The 19,460-nt window shown below is 43.9% G+C and overlaps 1 protein-coding gene across 3 annotated transcripts; it reads right to left on the bottom strand.

The window, feature by feature from the left end:
• Positions 1 to 412: 412 nt before the first annotated feature.
• PDCD6 (programmed cell death 6) lies at positions 413 to 18,550 on the bottom strand. Of its 3 annotated transcripts, none has more exons than XM_074945118.1 (6): positions 18,531 to 18,550; positions 12,612 to 12,673; positions 7,130 to 7,174; positions 5,182 to 5,340; positions 2,716 to 2,825; positions 413 to 954 (listed from the first exon to the last, which is right to left on the bottom strand). In XM_074945118.1, exons 4-6 carry the CDS (start codon positions 5,336 to 5,338, stop codon positions 856 to 858), a joined length of 366 nt encoding a protein of 121 aa, XP_074801219.1. In that variant the 5' UTR covers positions 5,339 to 5,340; positions 7,130 to 7,174; positions 12,612 to 12,673; positions 18,531 to 18,550; the 3' UTR covers positions 413 to 855. The 3 variants fall into 3 exon arrangements, with proteins under 3 accessions (XP_074801219.1, XP_074801217.1, XP_074801218.1); XM_074945116.1 differs by lacking the exon at positions 18,531 to 18,550 and adding an exon at positions 18,362 to 18,524; XM_074945117.1 differs by lacking the exon at positions 18,531 to 18,550 and adding an exon at positions 18,362 to 18,524 and having other exon boundaries at positions 5,188 to 5,340.
• Between the last annotated feature and the right edge of the window lie 910 nt (positions 18,551 to 19,460).

The raw sequence follows: 19,460 nt of genomic DNA, 5'->3' as shown, positions 1-19,460 counted from the left end.
TGCTGTCTGAATTCTCCCACCAGGGGTGCAGAATCACCTGAAGTGGAGCACCCACAGGGACATCACTCAAAGAAGTACTGCACTTAGCTAAGAACTCAACAAAAGAAAACCGAGCTGGAACTAAATGGGTCAGGCATAACAGAGTGCAGAGAGCAGAAGTTAAAAGGAGGCTCCAAGTCTCACCCATCCATGATGAGTAAAGAACTAAGCGTATGGACAATTGCTGGCTATTGAGCCTGGCAGGAAGACAAGCCTGCCCCTGCTGCTGCTAAGGCCATTGAATGGCTCAGCACACCTGAGGTTTAAGTTCAGACATCATGAAGCACAAGATTCAAAGAGCAGGGACCTATCAGAGCTGCCTTTGGAGAAACATCCTTATGCACAAAAACTGGATAGGACAGTGTGACTTTGTCTAATGTCTTTACTGTTTTAAATTCTGTATTAAAAATTAATACATTAAATCCTTATAAAAAAAGTAAGGCACGTGCAAACCACGTTGTGCAACTTCTGTCAGACCTTTACATCCCTTTTAATTAACAAGCATTATTACTTTAATTTGGCATTTCTAAAAAAATATTTTTTCCCATGCATGATAATCTGGAAAAAAGTGTTTAGCACTGACATCTCAAACAATTCTAAATTTTGCACTAAGGGGTGATATGGCCATTGTTGCTATAGTAATACAACATAAAAGCTGAGCAGCTTGAGTACAAACAGATTCTGAAGCTGGTGACATCACAATGTAAGAGAATTGAAACAAGTTATATCCATTTTAGTCATATTCAGTAAGTGACAAGATTTGGCAACTCCAGTCTTTGTATCGCTAACGGTCAATCTCATTTGCACTGGTCACTGTCATACAATGCTGAAGACCATGGAAAGGTATTGTTCATAAGACACTTGAATCCAGCCATCCTGATCAGTATCATAGCGCCTGAATATGTCAGTCAGCCTCTGGAAAGAAACAGAAAGCGTTCAGATGAATGTAAACTGAGGTTTTTGGGATGCATTTCCAGCACGAACAAATTCATGAGCTTTCCCTAGGGTGATTGTTTGGGAATTTAGATTCCATGACTAAGATAAAAGGTGGTTCTCTTTGCTCTTACCTGGTGGATGAATAAGCTTTCCCCTCGCCACCTCCCTGTGACATACCATGTCTTGAATTACATCTTTTATATATAATATGTAGCCTTTGAATTGTGAACGTTTTGTTTAGCATCCAGCTCAATGTTTGTTAGCACATGACTGCCAAGAAATTTAGGGGGCAAAATTACTTCCCCATTGGACAGATATAAGATTTGCAAGCTGGTTCAACAAGAACCTTTGTATGTTTGAAAAGCAAACCTTGCTATCTGTTATAAACTTGATGGGTCATGTGCTGCATCATACTTGCATGTAAATAACCATGCATAGTTATAGTGTTGTATAAAAATAAAGAGGCCTAGTATAAAAATACTATGGAAACAAGTTACCACTTTAATAATTTCACTATAACCAGCGACTATGCCTGTCAATCATTAAACATCTCTACTATATTAAACCAGAGTTTGGAATTACAATGCATAAGGCTGTGGGTGCTGATTAACATTGCAAATGTTTGTAGGAAACTACTGATTTTTCTGCAGTGGGAAGACAGAACCAACAGTACAGAGCTAAGGAAATGACCCACAAAAAACAAAATGGAAATACTACTTGTCACTCTCTCCCTTTTCTGCATGCTGCACATTTGTCCACACCTTGTGGAACAAACACTGGCAGTAAGGAACATCACTCAGAATGCTGCAAAACTTTAGACAGTTTGGTGTTTTAGCACCACCGTGTCTCACTGAATCCTCCAGATTGTTTTCTGAGTACCATGGTAACAGAGGAACGCTGAGAGCTTTTCAGTGAGAGATCGTTTAGCCCTGCAGTGTAGACTAAAATGAAAAATCTGAATGCTGACTGAATGACAAACTCAGCTCTGAATTAAGCTTTAAAATACAATTCTCTATCGAGGAGTGGCTACAAAAAGATGATGGCTTCTTACACGATTCATGTGCATAGTCAGTTATAACTTAGCAAAATCTTTTATCTGAAAAGATATTTTTATTGGGCTTGCAGAGCCAATAAAATTATGCAAGAACTGAAATAATAAGAATTAGATTCTAGTCAGCAGGACAAATTCTATTTTAGTTACACCCTGTGCACCCCAAAACACAACACTGGGGTTGCATGAATGTAAGCTAAGGCAGAATCTGGATTGCATAGTCTTCATTGCCATAAGCCACAAGATAAGAATTCAGCTTGGCTTTCAAAGGCCAGAATGAGTTTGCAAAGCCAGCAGAAAGCTTGTTTAAAAAAAAAAAAGGGGGGGGGGAGTGAAGGGGAGACCAAGCTTTTCTCTAGAAGGCAAACATGGAATCTCTCGCTCAGTGACACTAAGTCACTTCTCAGACAAGAGCCACTCTAAAAAAGGGAAGCACTTAGACATTGAGGTCTGTCATTTTGTACTTATTTGTATTATAGTAATGCCAAGAGGCCTCAAAGCACTTCACAGCTCAAGATCGAGCTTTAAGATTTTTCAAGGTTGATCAACACACAGGTGTATATAAGCACAGCGTTCCTAGGAGGTAGTATGTTAGTCATGTCAAATTAAATTCCTAATCCACCACATGCTTCAACTCCTGTACAAATCATGGCTTCCCATTTTGATATTAGATGTATTTCTTCTATTACCTGCAACACAACACAGCACTGAATGAAGTCATCAAAAGCAATTTGTCCTCTTCCTTGTCTGTCAAATTTCCGAACGAGGATATCATAGAATTGATCAGATAGTCGATATCCTTAGAAGAAAAAAGATTACAAGTTTGACATGACCAAAGCTGGGTAGTTTATATAAGAGCATTATAACACACAAAAGCAAATGTGCGTATGTTGCAACAAACAGGCAAGAGTCATTAAGTAAAAGTTGTAGAACAGTAATCAAACTTAAATGGATATTACAATATATTCATCTACTGAAGAAAATGCTCCAACAAAATAGAAGCAATATAAAAAACGTGTAATGATTAAGAACATGACAAAAGAATGAATTGCAAACTCGATGAAATGAAATACTACAACGAATTTTAAATGATTATGCTGTTAGAAGGGAAATTAAAACAAGCGTTTAGGGCTGTGCTCAATATATTTTGTAATTAAACATTTTAATATCCTTTTTCATTGAAGTCAATTGAACAACTTGTTATCTGCTGCATCAAAAGAGAATGTAACTGTGCCGTAACAGGATGGCACAAGCTGTTGTTTCCAAATGCCATTTTCTGTTGAAGTCACAACTTCCAATTACTGCTAGGTGATACAAATGCCATGATGGAGCAACCAGGAAGACTAGGAGTTTTGCTAATTACACAGTGAATTATTTTCAACCAATATTTTGTTGTTTGAAACACTCCACACACCATCTTTTTTAACAAAGCTCACTAAGAGTAAGCTTAGCATGTGAAAATGTTAATACTTCATGCTTATATTAACACCTTTTATCACAGGATCTGAACAGTGTTTTTAGAAAGGTGGGCAAATTATTATCCCACCAAATTATTTACAGATGAGGAAATGGGGATAACGTTAAGAGGGTTTGAGAGGAATTACTTAAATATTCTGAGGTCTTATGTCAAGTAAACAAGAGACCCTCTGGAGCACTTCTAGCAGAAGCCGTCAGGCACAGAGAAAAGCTCTGGAACTGTTCTACTAGCAGTCTACCAGAGTACAATGGACGAAGGGATACAGTCAGTGGTGTACAGTAAGACTCTCATAAGATCCCTTTGACCATGTGGAAATTTGAGTTTACTGGCACCTGTCACAGCTGCACCTGCTGTAGGTTTTCAGAAGATATAGGGGGTACCCATTTGATAGTTTCTGCACAGCTGCTTGAAAAGGGATGGTTAGAACTGGCTTATCTTTAAAATTCATGAGGATTATTCATTCTCCTCTGAAAAAGAGGCAGTGAAGAAAGCGTTAGCAATTCAGACACTTTGGCTGTTTTACCTGCTATATTTACAGTTAACAAATCAAGAGGAATTATCAAAAGGAGGGTTCAGAGCCTCTACAGTTTTTATCTGAAAATAGATAAAAATTAAAAGCTTCCTAATCTCAGCATTTGTAGGGCCTGATCTAAAGCCCAGTGAAGCCAGTGGGTGACTTCCCATTGACTTCAGTGGGCTCTAGATCATGCCCACATACTAAGGGGAGGTGTAGTAGACGACCATTAAAATAATCTTAAGGTTGTTCTATTTCAGAAAATTTCACCCTTTCCACAGGAGTGGAGGGGAGGGAGAAGAGGGATAACTCTTCCCCTTCCTCCTTTACTCCCACTCCCGCTTCGCTAGCCTATAAGCTGCGTTACACACTAGCCTAACTTTTAGCAGTTCTGAGGTATATATAATGTGGCAATTTGAAGAACTAAATGTTTTAGAGCATTGGTTCTAAGTAGATTTGATTCACATTTTTAAAAGAATTCAAGTTACCAAACAATGTGACTTCTCCATAGCAGAATGAGAGTCTTAATTTTTTTGTTTTCAACAGGTTACATATGTAATATTAACTTTACATATAAAGGTTAAGAACTTCTCATCAAAGCAGGATTTGTAGAATACAATTCAAAAGTTACTTAATATAGTTGAATACTGACAACTATCACTAGAAATGTACAGGTGCCTCAAGTGTCCCTGCGAAGGGAAACAGGTTTATGCCTTTCTCCAACAATTTTTTCCTCTTAGGTAATTAAATTTATTCCTTAAAGTTCTGGGAAAATTCTACAGCCTGTAAATGCTTTATGACCAATGGCACAGTGAGCCACTAATTAAAACATTTATAACTGAAACGTTGGTAAGACTTTTAGGGTGTTTAATAAAGAGTCACACCAAGTTTGCATACATTGATTCCCATTAATTATTTTTCAATTTTATTCAACAAAAGAGTTCAGGTGATCTGTAAGCTGCTCATGGCACAGATGTCAGTCTTTTGTGAAGTGCCACATACATCCAAATGAGAAATAGCCACATTCCACCTCAATTATTGCTTACAATTGATTATTCCATTGTGTCACAACTGCAAAGTGGCACAGCCTTAAAGATATTTAATTTAATTCTGGACAAAACCAGCCATTATACAGCAAACTATAATTATAAAAAAAAAAATTACCAAAACCTGTTAGTGCTTGCTTTAGTTCATTTTTATCAATCATTCCAGAATTATCTCTATCATACGTTCGAAAAACATTCTGCCAATCTGAGATATACTTCCAGACTCCAGTGAATTCATTGAAGTTCACGCCACCTTTGTTCTCTCTGTCAAACATGGCTGAAACAACATAATTGAAGCATTAATACATAAGAAACTATACTAAAGTCTTTAGTAAGATTTTGCCATCTTTAATAAGAGCTTGGTTGGACTGGCTGATGAGGTGGTAAACAAATGAAGGGGAGGAGGATTTGTGAAAATAGTGCTGACCTGAAGTAAAAGTAGAAGAGTCCAGGAAAGCAGATAGGAGAGGAAGTGGTGAAATGGCAAAGGAGGATAGGAAAGAACAAAGGAAGTAACTGAAGAAGGCAACATGGAAGAACAATTGTGTGACAGTGAAGTCTCCTAGCGATCAAATGGATCAGTAGCAGATTAGCATGAAGGTTTTGCTCTTCTGCAAGGAATTGCAAATCAGAAGGGGACAGAAAACCCCCCAAAGGATTCTTTAGCATTCAATCAGTCTCACTGGAAATTTCTATGACTTGTTACAACTATAAATAAATAAAATAGTAGTTTATTATTTATTTTTTTACAATATAAGTTGGGCCCCACCAAATTCGTGGTCCATTTTGCTCAATTTCACAGTCATTGGGTTTTAAAAATTGTAAATTGCTATTTAACTCTGAAATTTCAGTGTTGTAATTATAGGTATTCTGACCCAAAAAGGAGTTGGGGTGGGTGGGTTGCAAGGCTATGGGTGGGGAGAGAGGAGGTTATGGTACTACTCCTCTTACTTCTGCACTGATGCTGGCGGGGTGCTGCCTTCAGAGCTGGGCACTTGGCCAACAGCCACCCTCTCCAGCTGCCCAGCTCTGAAGGCAGCACAGAAGCAAGGGTGACAATTACTGTGACCCCCTAAAATAATGTTGTGATCCCCTTGTAACTCCCTTTTGGGTCAGGACCCCCCCAGTTTGAGAAACGCTGGTCTACCCTGTGAAATCTGTACAGAATAGGGTAAAATGCACAAGAGACCAGATTTCATGGTCCGTGATGGGTTTTTCATGGCTGTGAATTTGGTATGGCCCTAAATATAAAATGGCACCACATTTGAGATTCAATTTGAGCTATATACTTGAACAGATTTGAGTAAATAATTATGAATACATTGTTTATACGCTGTGTGAGGGAGGAACAGAGACATTTTTAAAGTTCCATTTGTTTGTCTCCTGCTATACCACTAACTTGCTACCAGCTTTTTCTGCATTGCTGAGAATTACTCCAATACCTGTCAGATGGTTTCTGCTTTTCCTCCTCCATTTTGGTCTTTTTTTTAGGTTAACATAGAATCAGTTTTTCTGCTTGATATTTGTAATTAGAACAAAGGTTTTAAAATTGTTCCCAGTGACTTACTGGTATTAAACATGAAGACAGTGCTACTGTCAAAAATTGGTGACTTTTTTCCCCTATGTTTCTGACACTTGCCATTTTCTCAGCTGTCTTGTAATCTTCCCTAACAGTTGCTCGGGCAACCGTGTGTGCACGCGCGTGCACGCACACACACACACAGAGAAAATATACTAATGACTATAGGTTTTCAAAACAGAGGTGGTGTCACTAGGTCTTTGGACTATTTCTTCCTAATGAATAGCTTTTTTGGAACGGGGTTACCGGAAGGGAGAACTGAAGCTTGTATTAATGATGTTCACAGTGTTACACAAAGCTGCTGCAAAGATCAGCTATAAAGAATATATTATACATTGTACCATGTACTTTCAGTTTACTGTTAATCTAAAATGATGTAACTAAGTGCTGCAGCATGTGAAAACCTTAGCCATCAGTTACAGGAGATAATAAAAATGTTATTTAAAAGACATACCCTGAATATGTAACATTGTACAATTATACTTACACAGAATTGACCTGACAGTTGCTGGATTAAATGGAGTCCATGTTCCTGAAACAGACAGAAAAGCAGTATGGTGAAGCTTAAATAGGAAAAATAACCATAATTAAAAAAAAACCCACAAAAAAACCCACCACACCCCAGATGACAGCCTAGCTAGAAAGCTCAGAGCTAGATCTCGTGGAGGCAATACACAAAATAATACAGCTGTTTCTCAGTGGTATCTAGGGCCTTGTCTTCACGTATGGTGCAGCTGTAGCGCTTTACAGAAGATGCTACTATGCCAACAGGAGAGCTCTCCCATCAACATAGCACTGTCTACGTGGGGGGTTAAGTCGCTATAATGACATCATCCACACTCCTGAGTGATGTAGTTATATCAATATAGGTCTCAAGTGTACACTTAGTGGCCTTAGTTTCAGGCAGACCCAACATTTTATAACTTTTGCACACTAACAGGAAAGTAACTCATTCTGCAGGTTGTTGAGACACTACTGCATGGATCAGGAAGGAATTTTTTTTCCTCCCTTGGTACACAAGTGAGGAGGGGGCATATAAAGAAGAGGACAATATTTGTGTGTCTTCATTTGAAGTACTGGCAATATAAAATCTGGATTTACCATCTCATCCATTACGTTAAATACTATGTGCATATAATTAAACATTTAAAAGAAGAATGTTCAATGGAATCCTTTGTGAAATACAAAACAAACAGGGATTTTAGTCTTAAGTGCTTTGCTTTTATTTTTATTTTATTACAGAAAACTCAATAGTTCTTTATCCAGTCCAGAACTTTATCCAGAACTTTTAGGCTGGCATTAGAATTCAAACTTTAGATTGTGTAGAGTGTTAGAGTAAGACCTTTGATAACATTTGACCTGAGCATGCACAGAAGCTGTGATTTTTTTTTTTAAAAAAAAATCCTTTTCGTTTTCTTCACCAAATTTACTGCATTACTCCTCATGGAAGCCAGTGTCAGTGTTTCAAGTTTTACAGGTTTCAGAGTAGCAGCCGTTTTTTTTCCACTGAATGCATCCGATGAAGTGAGCTGTAGCTCACGAAAGCTTATGCTCAAATAAATTGGTTAGTCTCTAAGGTGCCACTAGTACTCCTTTTCTTTTTTCAAGTTTTATAGTTATCCACAGTCACTTGATAAATTGCCCTGTTCTGTTCATGTCCTCTAAGCATCTGGCACCAAGTACTGTCAGAAGGTAGGCTGTGGAGCTAGATCAGAGGTGGGCAAACTATGGCCTGCGGGCTGGATCCGGCCCCTCAGGGCTTTGGATCTGGCCTGCGGGATTGCCACCCCCATGGTGCCACGGGCCCCACACTGCTCCAGGAAGCAGCCAGCAGCACATCCCTGCCCCCCCCCAGGGGCTGCAAAGAGCTCCGTGCGCTGCCCTTGCCTGAGGGTACCTCCCCCGAAGCTCCCATTGGCCGCGGTTCCCCATTCCTGGAGCCTGCCCTGGCCCCGGTGCACACCGTTGCCACCCCGGAGCCGCTCCAGGTAAGTGGAGCTGGGCTGGAGCTCGCACCCCAACCCCCTCCTGCAGCCAACTCCCTGCCCTGAGCCCCTGCCTGCATCCCAACCCTCTGTCGCACCCCAACCCTCTGCCCTGAGCCCTCTGCCTGCACCCCTCCTCCACCCCAACCCCCTTCCCTGAGCCCCCTCGTACACCCCGCACCCCTCGCCCTGAGCCCCTTCCTGCACACCACACCCCCTCCCACACCCCAATCCCCTGCCCTGGCCCTGCAAGCTATTTCCCCACCCAGATGTGGCACTCGGGCCAAAAAGTTTGCCCACCCCTGGGTTAGCTGGACCATTGGTCTTACTCCATATGGCCGTTCTTATGAATGGCTGTTGGGATGATGTAAATCACAGTGATGAGTTCAAGAAAAAGAACCAAAAAAAAAAACAAAAAAAAACACACCACTTGGTTATTTTTCTTGGGGGAGTTGTTTTCACCATCCAGCTGCTTTTGAACAGCAGTGACAACCATTGGTGCTGTCTGCAGATTTGGATGTCAGTATGGCATTGGTTCACGTTTGGAAGGTCGTCCTCATAACTGAGCTTATCACTGGTAATGAATGAAAACGGGCCACAAAGCATATTGAAAACCTAAATTCTACAAAAATAACGGCTTAGGCCTCTGCTCTCCATGGAAGTCTCCTATTTGCTGGCAGAACATAGGCTTTTCACTGTTGCCACAAAGTCACCGGCGCAATGCTCTGGAACTACTCCACATGAAGTCAGCCAGGATTCTGGGGGAGCATGCCTCCTCTCTCTGAGCATACTGCTGCCAGGGCAAGAAGCTTACATAGCTTCGACCTTACTGGGCCTGACCTCGGAGCATTCAGCATCCCCTTCCACACCATGCGCTTCCTGCAGCGAGTCCGCCCGGGCGGGGCTCCTGGGGAAGCCAGAGATCCCTGCACCCCAACTCTGCAGTCAGCTATGACTCTCAGCTAGCATGTAGAACAGAAGGTTTATTAGTTGACAGGAATACAGTACAGAACAGAGCTTACTGGCACAGAAATTAGTGACTTTCAGCCAAGTCCATCTTGGAATCCCAGGCCAGATGTCCTGGACCCCCCCGCCAGTCCCCACAAGCAGACTGCCCAGTTTCCAGCAACCTGACCTCAGAACGCCCCCGTTGCTCCTCCTCCTGGTCTTTGTCTTGCTTCCCGGGGCAAAGAGTCACCTGGTTGTACCCCCTCCTGGGTCTCAGGTTACAAAGGGCACCGGCCATAGCATACGTACAGGCAGCTGGAGCAGCCTCACCTGCCCCAGAGGGTCTCAGCCAAAGTCTCACATCTTATTCCTACCACCAAGACACTGCTGCAGCACACAGGGAAACTGAGGCACATGCAGTAGTGATGCAAAACAGTAACGCTCACATACAACATAAAGGAAAATACCCACTTCGTCACAACTGTCTGTTCAAGAAACTACAAATACACCTGCTTCTATAATACGTTCATACTAAAAGAGAACTACTGCCCTGCCAATTACAGTGGCACTGTTAAGTTGCAAGATTTGCCACCTCCCACGTCTCTTTTGCACAAAGATTCTCTCCGGATGAAGTGTGACCTGCTTGAATTCTTTCCAGTATTGTAAGTAGAAATGCCTTGGCAAATTGATAGAACTGTTTAGTGTTTACGGACACACACAGGCCAACTGATACAGCCAATAGGGATTTATCAGTGGTGTGGACAAGTCTCCCTGAATGGCTAGGAATATTCGTTGTCCTTTATAAGAAATGTGTCTTGTAAATGTGCCACAATTCTTCTCTACTCCTAGACCTAATTCCCCATTAACTTTCACAAACATTCCACTTGTGATATTACTATCATTAGTTATCGGTGTGATGGCCCAGGTGCTGGAACTGGGAAGAACAGTAATACGTTGAGGTCTCTTTCTGAAGGGGAATAAGCTTTTAGTCCAATACCAGTTTAGGGATGCTTTTTTTTTGATCCTCTGTTTTTGTTTTTAATTGGGGGTATACATATAGTTTGAACCTCTAATATGGAGGTTAAAAAAAAAAGCTTCCAAGCAGCTTGCAGGCATTTCACTCAAAAAGTCCAGATCTTAATGTTTCTAGTATCTATGTCAATCTTTAGAATATTTCTCCTTTATCTATAAGACAAGACATAGATGTTCTTATCACCTCCCTTTTTACTACGCACATTAGAAACTATAGTAAATTTATATACAACCATCTAGAAGCCTAGAGAAGAATGGGTGGAATCACTGGTGAATGGAAAGAGAGAAGGAGCTTGTGTGGAATCAACTGCCATTATATCCTGGGAGAAGGGAGTAGGTGGAATTGAGAATGGTTGAGATGCTTGGTTTGTTAGAATACAAAAACTTATGGAATGTGGGCAAGATATCTTAATGCATTTATATAAACAGCCTAGCTCATCTGTTTTTCAGTCTTCCCAGTGTTCAATGCCTAAGAACATTATATATAGTTATTCCTCATAACTATATATAATGTTCAAACTGCTAACCAATACTGTAAACAGTCAAGGAAGAAAGGCATATAGAAATTATGGCAATTGTGTAACACTGAAGTGGGTCACAGCGGAAAAAAAGGTTAATTTGAGGAATTTAAAGTAGAAGGGCTGGCAAAGACAGGTTTCCAAAATTATTGTAAACAAATTGTGAACAAAAACATTGACCCAAATTTCTTCAGTTTCTCTATTTTTGCCACAATTTTAAAGTTTCACCCTTTCAAGCAGGCTATTCTAGTTACTGGGTAAAAAAATATGTGATACAGTGAGTAGATCCTATTATCCCAGGTAAACAACTAATTTATTTTGCTATTAGTCAGAAGACTAATGGCATTTTGTACTCCACAGTAAGTTCTGTTTCCTAGGTATATTCCAGGTCAGATGATTAGTAATAAAAATGATATTTTGTTCCTGATAGCACTACAACCCAATGTCACTTGGCCTCACCTTCATCACAGACCCCTTGTGCAGAAAGGGTGACAGAATTAAACTTTGCAGGGATCCCACATGAAAGGAAAAGGGAATGCAACAGCTACCCAACACAAGCCTCTCAGGTGTCCCAGAAAAAGGCATGAAATTACCAGAAAAAACTGCCCACTGTAGTTAGACATCAAAGATGTATGAACAGCACCTCGTAGTCAACTGTAACTAAGACTTGTCTACACTTGAAATGCTACAGTGGGATCGGAAGAGCAGCTCTGTGTGGCCTGAAAGCTTGTCTCTCCCACCAGCAAAAGTTGGTCCAATAAAACATATTGCCTCACCCACCTTATGACAGACTAAATAAATGGCTTTGTGAAGCACTAATGAGAACACTTTACCACCTTCTTCCTTCTGTAATAACCAGTTATTTCTGTCTCTATTAAAAACCATCACTGACCATTATACCTCTTACCATCCTAATTTCCTGCACCACGGTATGCAACAAAGATTACATGTGCATCAAGACAGGTTGGAAGTGCTCCTGTAAAATTTTCCTGGATTATACACTGGTCCTGGTTAAAAAAAAAAAACGAAGGGCACATTGAGAAGCGATGAGTAATATGGATCATAATTACACCTTAATTTCTGTGAAAACGAGGACAGCTGGAGGATGCTCTACTTAATGCTTTTTCTCTCCAGAATAAACAATCCAATGCAGAGAAACTGACAACTGGAGCTGAGCTTGTGCTATCAAAAACCTAAGAGAGAACATTAAAAAAAAATCCAGTTCTTCTTTAAGGTCTGAAAAAAGAAACCTTCTGCGGCTATGAATTATACATCTTATCTGTCTCCGATTTTTGTTTTGCTCCCTTTTTTATTCACTTCTTGCTCAGTCTTCCACTGCAGAATTGCTCCCTGTTACATGTTAAAATTTTCAGTTTCCTTTTGTACTTCTTAGAAGAGATCTACATCATGTAACCAAAGGGGGAATAAGAAATGCATATGCTAAATTTATAAGAAGCTATTTTTTTCCCCCCTTAGTCACACTTACCGTTGGATAATGCCTGCTGAAGTTCACTGTCAGATATTACTCCACTCCTGTCTTTATCAACCCTGAAAACAAATACAAATTTTAAAGATTTCACCTTAAAATGTGTAACTTAAAAAAATTGTTTTAAATGAGAGAATTATTTCAGTAATAGTTTGAAAACTGTTTTTAATCAGAAAAAATTAAAAAAAGGAGAACATTTATACTAATTAAAGCCCAGATTCACGGAAAAAAAACAAAAAAACAATCCAAACAAAAACCCTTAGGCCTTGTCTACATTCGAGTTTTGTTGACAGAAGTCAGGTTTCATTGACAAAACAGTGGAGGTGCACACTCTTCAATGCTCCTTCCACCAGCAAAACTCTCCTGCTTTGCCAGCGAAATAAAACCACCTTGACGAGAAGCGTAGAGCTTTTTACAGTGAAGTTATATTGACAAAAAGTGTCAGCGTGGACACTGTGGTTGGTTATATTGCTATAAATGACATCCAGGTGGTGTCCCAAAATGCCCATCCTGACTGCTCTAGTCAGCAGCTCAAACCCTGCTGCTCTGCAACCAGGTACACAGGCATCCGCCCCTCTCCCTTTACAGGCCCAGGAATTTTTGAAATTCTGCTTTGTTTGCTCGGTGTGGAGAGCTCATATCGCATCTTCCCATCTGACCATGGCGGCTCCATGAACCAAATAGTGTCCCACTTGAAGCACTCCAGAGCTGTTGGATCTGCTGAGTATATGAGGAGGGGAGGCTGTGCAGTCCCAGCTCCACTCCAGCAAACATCAAGGAGCTGAAGCAGGCGTACCAGAAGGCAAGAGAGGCAAACCGTTGCTCTGCTGCTGAAGACCAGCTGCTTCTATAAGGAGCTGGATGCCAACCTCAGCTGTGACCCCATCTCCATGAACCCCATGGATACTTCAGCGGGGCTGGAGACCGTGAAATCAACCCTGAGGACAAAGTAGTGGACAAGGAGGTTGAGTTGGAGGACAAGACGGGACAAGGTTGTCCAGGACCTCATCTTGACCCCAGAGGGTTTGAGCCAGTCCCAGCACTCTGTCTCTAGACTGCACGATACAGGAGAAGGGAGCTCTGGTAAGCGATGTTTTTGAGTTGATGCTGCTCAGTTATATGAGGTAGAGCTGTTCTTTGCTTTGTTATATTCTAGAAGTGGGTAAAGGGATAGAAATGTACACAACTAGCTGCGTTTGCGTGTGCTTCACATTCCCCTGTGCAGCTAAGCAGTGCTGCGGAACAGTGTGTTGTTGCACACTAGGATTTCACAGGAATCCTCCATAGAGATCTCTAGGAAACTTTCCTGGAGGTACTCGCCAATCCTCTGCTGAAGGTTCCTTGGCAGAGCTGTTTTGTTCCTTCCCCCATTGGCACAGGAAGGTTTCCTACAATTGGCAGTCACTTGTGCAGGGACCCAAAGTGGCATACACGTAAGCAGCCTAGGGATCCAGTCTGAAGCTGCATGCATCCAGGAGATGCACCCTTTCATCCTTACTTATCCTCAGGAGTGAGATATCTGCTACAATGACCCCTGCCTGTTGAAAGTGGTGGCAGAATTTACAATTTTGTCCCCAATCACCTGCAGTGAACCCCTTAAAAAAAACACCTAAACCCTTTGCCCTATCTTGAGCCCCTCCCCCCCCCGGGCTGAACTAATCATGGTTAAGGCATTAGCTGAGCTCTGTGCTTGCCAAGAGAAAATGAGAAACAGAGTCGTATGTAAAAAGAGCTGTATTTTACTAGCATGATTCAATGTCGTGAGTGTACTAACAATCATGATTCTGTTTCTTGTGCTTCTGCGGATGTGACCTTCAGGGTGGAGCGCTTCTACCAGATAAGGAAGCAACTGAGGAAGAGCAAGGAGGACGTGTTTCGAGATGTGCTCCAATCCTTGGAGGACGATAAACAAGAATGCAGGGTGTGGAGAGAGACTTTAAAAGAAAATTATAAAATAGACAGGCAGGATAAAAAGGGGAGTTAGTACCAAATTTTAATAGACCAGGAGTGGATGATAAAAATGATGGAGGACCAAACGGAGATGTTGGAAGTCCCTAATCACGCCGCAGGCAGAATTCATGTGTGCTCTCCCCCACTACAGCCAATACATAACTGCTTGCCCTCCTCTCCCCAAACTCCTCCCATATATTCCTTCCAACCTCCTGACATCTTGATACCCTATTCACTCTACCTCTACTCGACAGCTTCCAAAATGATAGCTGGACTTGCACTCAGCTCTGAGAGACCACCCTGCCCTTCCTTGTCATCTCCCTTCCCATCAAGTGTTTTGCGTATGTTGCTTATTTATATATAACAAAAACAAAAATTATCTCAAAGATCACCAACCTTTGTCTGTCTCCTACACACAGTGGTTGCTACTGAAATTAATACACAGTAGCAACTGGATCATTTGCAGACTACAAATCACAGTCAGGAATCATTAAAATTGTCATGCAAGGTGATAACTTAAAGCATGGCAGAGAGCTGTATAGAAAAAGATGTTAGTGGTGCTAATTGTCAAAATGGTGCCTCAAGGCCTTCCTGATTCGAACAGTACCCTGTTGTGTCCCTCTAGTAGCCCTGGTATATGGCTGCTCAAAATCAGCTGCTAGGTGATCTGCCTCCGCATTCTACACTGCAGGGGGAAACTTTGGACCCTTAGCCTCACAAATATTATGGAGTGCACAGCAGGCTGCTAGGACCATGGGAATATCTTCCTCATTTAGGTCTAATCTGCCATTAAAAGCACGCTGGCGCTGCCTTTATCTGCCAAATGCAGATACCATTCTATAGTCATTATGCACCTCCTCAGCCTATTGTTGAAGTGTTCCTTGCTGCTGTCCAGGTTTCCCATATAAGGCTTCATAAGCCATAGGTGTAAGGGGCAGGCTGGGTCTCCCAGAATCACTATGGGCATTTCAACATCCCCCACTGGAATGTTCTGGTCTGGAAAGAAAGTTCCTCCTTACAGCTTTCCATACAGCAGTCGTTCTCAACCAGCCCCGTGGGGGTCCACCAAGTAGGTTTCAGGGAGTCCACCAAGCAGGGCCAGCATTAGACTTGCTGGGGCCCAGTGCAGAAAGCCACCTGGGGCTGAAGACAAAGCCTGAGCAACTTAGCTTTGTGGGATCCCCTGCCCAGGACCCACGCCACAATTGCCTTGCTTGCTACCCCCTAATGCCTGCCCTGGCTTTTATATGCAGAAAAACAGTTGTGGCACAAGTGGGCTGTGGAGTTTTTAACAGCACATGGGGGGGGGGGGGGGGGGCCTCAAAAAAAAAAAAAAAAGGTTGAGAACCCCTGCTACACAGGCCAGTGTTCCTGAAGATGCATGTGTCATATACCTTCCCGGACCACCCTGTGTTGATGTCAGTGAAACGCCCATGGTGGTCCACAGGCGCCTGCAATACCATAGAGAAGTACCCCTTTCTATTAATGTACTCCACCGCAAGACAGTCCGGGTCCAAAATTGGGATATGCGTGCCATCTACTGCCCTGCCGCAGTTAGGGAATTGCAATTGCTGCAAAGCTACCCACTATTTCATGCACATTTCCAAGAGTCAAAGTCCTTCATAGCAGGAAGAGACTAATGGCCCTGCACACTTGCCTTAACGCAGCCCCAACAGTGTACTTCCCAACTCCAAACTGATTTGCGACTGACTGGTAGAAGTCTGGAGTTGCCAGCTTCCACACAGCAATTGCCACGTGCTTCTCCACCAAGAGGGCGGCTCTCATTTTGATGTCCTTTTGCTACACCGCTGAGGTGAGCTCTGCACACAGTTCCAGGAAGATGGCTTTCCGCATCTGAAAGTTCTGCATCCACTGCTCGTCATCCCAGACCTGCATATCAGTGTGATCCCATCACTCATTGCTTGCTTCCTGAGCCCAAAAGCAAGGTCCACCATGTGCTGCTGCTCCATGAATGCCAGAAGTACGCTGGTGTTGTTTCTTTCTAGGGCATGCAGCAGGTCAGGCAACTCTGATCCCTGTTCAGATTGGGTGCTCATGACAGACTGCATGACCAACCACGATGTGTTCACAACAGTGGAGAGCGGTGCAGGATCCATCTTTTCAGACAGAGATGGCAGCCACACAGCGAACACAGGTCATTGAAAAATGCCACGAAACACAGTTGGAAGCCCATGGAATGATGGGATGGAAAACACCGTATTGTGGGACATTGAGCCTGTACCCATGATGCACTATGATCCACTCTGCCTTCCCACAACTCCTAGCTACAGAAAGTGGTGAGTTGCACAGTGGGATAGCTACCCACAGTTGACTACATCCACTGTTGATGATAGAGCACCAACTGTGGATGTGCTCCGCCAACGGAAGGAGTGTCGTGTGAACATGCACAAGTGATGTAATTATACCGCTCTTCGATCGTCGGCATAACTTGCTCAACAAAACTCTGAAGTGTAAACAAGGCCTTACGCACATGCTTAACTCGACTGGCATGCACAGTCCCACTGAAGTCAGAGGGACTACTCACAGTAATAAAATTAGGCATATTTAAGTATTTGTAGAATTGGGGCCTTTTTAAAAGTTGTTTTTTTATCCTGCCTGCTAAAATAAGATATCTTGTCTTCTCTAAAGCCATTCATTACAAAGCTTAACATGTAAATATTTTACAGGTATCACAAATATAAACCTTTTAACTAGGTGATAAAAAGTATTAAGGGCTACAGGAATAGGAAGAATAATCATGAATAGAAATGAATATCTGTATAGTTATGAATGAATCGTCAAAGACGCTGGTAAGCCACCAAAAAAACCCCAAAAGGTTTGGGTATATGCCACAGAAAACAACTCAACAATATGATATTTAAAATGAGTGTGAAAACCTGTGCAATGAACATTGAACTAATGGAAAAGAAACGCCAGGGAATCGATGAAAGAAACCCATATTATTAAAACCAAGCAGGTGGAGCACTACAAACACTGAGAGTAACCTTTGGAGAAAAAATAATCAGTAAGGGATAATCACCTAATCACAGGTTTTGGCATACAACACGAAGTATTAGCTATTAATGCCTATATGAGAGACATCTTAGAAGAGCACAATGCATAATGCTCATCAAGCGCTCCAGTAAGAGCGCAACAGAGTGGGAAAACCTACAGTCTGTTTCAGGGTTGCTTTCCCTACCCCCAAAAAGAGGATTAGGCCCCCCGTTTATTCTGTCCCACAGTGTCCCCAGGAGCTGCAAGTAGCGCTGCGCCCAGTACGTGCTCAGCCGCCCGCAGAGCTGGCGGCTCCGGAGGGCCTTCACACACCTCCCAGCCTCACTGCTGACATGGGAGGGGCTGCTCTTCAGGCCTGTCTGCACACCCCCCTCAACCAGGCCAGCGCGGCTAGACCGGAACGGCCCGGCGCGGACAGGTTGGGCCGCTCTCCGTCCCAGCAGGGGCTATTCCCGCACTGCCCCGGGCTCAGCCGCCTCCACCCCGGGGCCGGGCTCGAGGAACTGACCCACCGATCGCGGTGCTGCACCGGGCCAGACGCGGCCTTTGAAGAGGGAGGGGCGGCGAGACTCATCTGGGTGGGGACCCACAGGGTCGGACCCAAGGGCGGCTCCAGGAAACCAGCCCGGCTGCGGGGCGGCCGCCGCAGCGTAGCGGGGCCCGAGCCCACCCCCGGGAGGTGCCCTGCGGTGGGAGCCGGGCGGGTGGGCGGGGTAACCCGGCGGCTCCGGGCAGGCTGAGGGGAAGGGGGCCCCAGGGTGTTTGCTGCTGGCGGGGGCCCTCACCTCTGGAACACGCCCCACAGGAAGTTGGGCTCCTGCATACCCGGGGCGCCGGGCCCCGCGCCGGGCCGATACTGATACCCCGCTGCCATCGCCCTCGCGCGCCACACAACCCTGCTCGCTCCCAACGGCGACCCAGCTCAGCAACGGTCACGAGACCGCGAACTCTTACCTCACTTCCGCTTCCTGCCCGTCTACGGCACAGCGTCCCTGCGGGGGATCACATGACTGACCAGCCTTGCGAGCGGCCTGGCTCTGCCCCTGGGATTCCACAGCGGGGTGGGGAACGACCCCCCACCACCCCACTGTGGGGATTCTAAGAGAAACCCCGCCCCTTCTTACCCCCAGGCGAATCGTTCAGGCGCAACGGTTTTTCTGACGCGGCTGTTACGCGCCCCTCCCTCCTCCGCAGTGTGGTGTATGCGCACTCCGTCACCCCTTCCCCCGCTGCCGCCACCGTTCTCCAAGCTCCAGCCCGCTCGCGCACTGTTGGGGGGGGGCCGGGTCCGCTGTCCCCTGGAACGAACGGGGCGGGGGAATAGCGCCCTCCAGAGTGCGCGCCGGGGGGTGCTGAGGGGCCGACCCCGTGTAGCTGGCGGTGCGATGACTCCCTCGTCCCGCCCTACTCGGCCACTGGCGGTTGGAAACAGGCCCCAGGCCGGCCTCTGCTGTATCCGAGGGGCTAAAACCTGCACCTAAAGGTCTCTTCACTCAGTCTGTTAACTGGTTTCAGAGCCATGTTAGTCTGTATTCGCAAAAAGAAAAGGAGTACTTGTGGCACGTTAGAGACTAACCAATTTATTTGAGCATGAGCTTTCGTGAGCTACAGCTCACTTCATCGGATGCATACTGTGGAAAGTGTGGAAGATCTTATCATATACACATAAAGCATGAAAAAATACGTCCTCCCACCCCACTCTCCTGCTGGTAATAGCTTATCTAAAGTGATCACTCTCCTTACAATGTGTATGATAATCAAGGTGGGCCATTTCCAGCACAAATCCAGGGTTTAACAAGAACGGGGGGGTGGGAGGTAGGAAAAAACAAGAGATTGAAGTGTTCTCCGACTGGTTTACGAATGTTATAATTCTTGAAATCTGAT

The sequence above is a fragment of the Natator depressus genome, chromosome 2 (assembly GCF_965152275.1).
Source record: "Natator depressus isolate rNatDep1 chromosome 2, rNatDep2.hap1, whole genome shotgun sequence".
Taxonomy (NCBI): domain Eukaryota; kingdom Metazoa; phylum Chordata; order Testudines; family Cheloniidae; genus Natator; species Natator depressus.
This window is presented reverse-complemented; position numbering and strand designations above follow the sequence as displayed.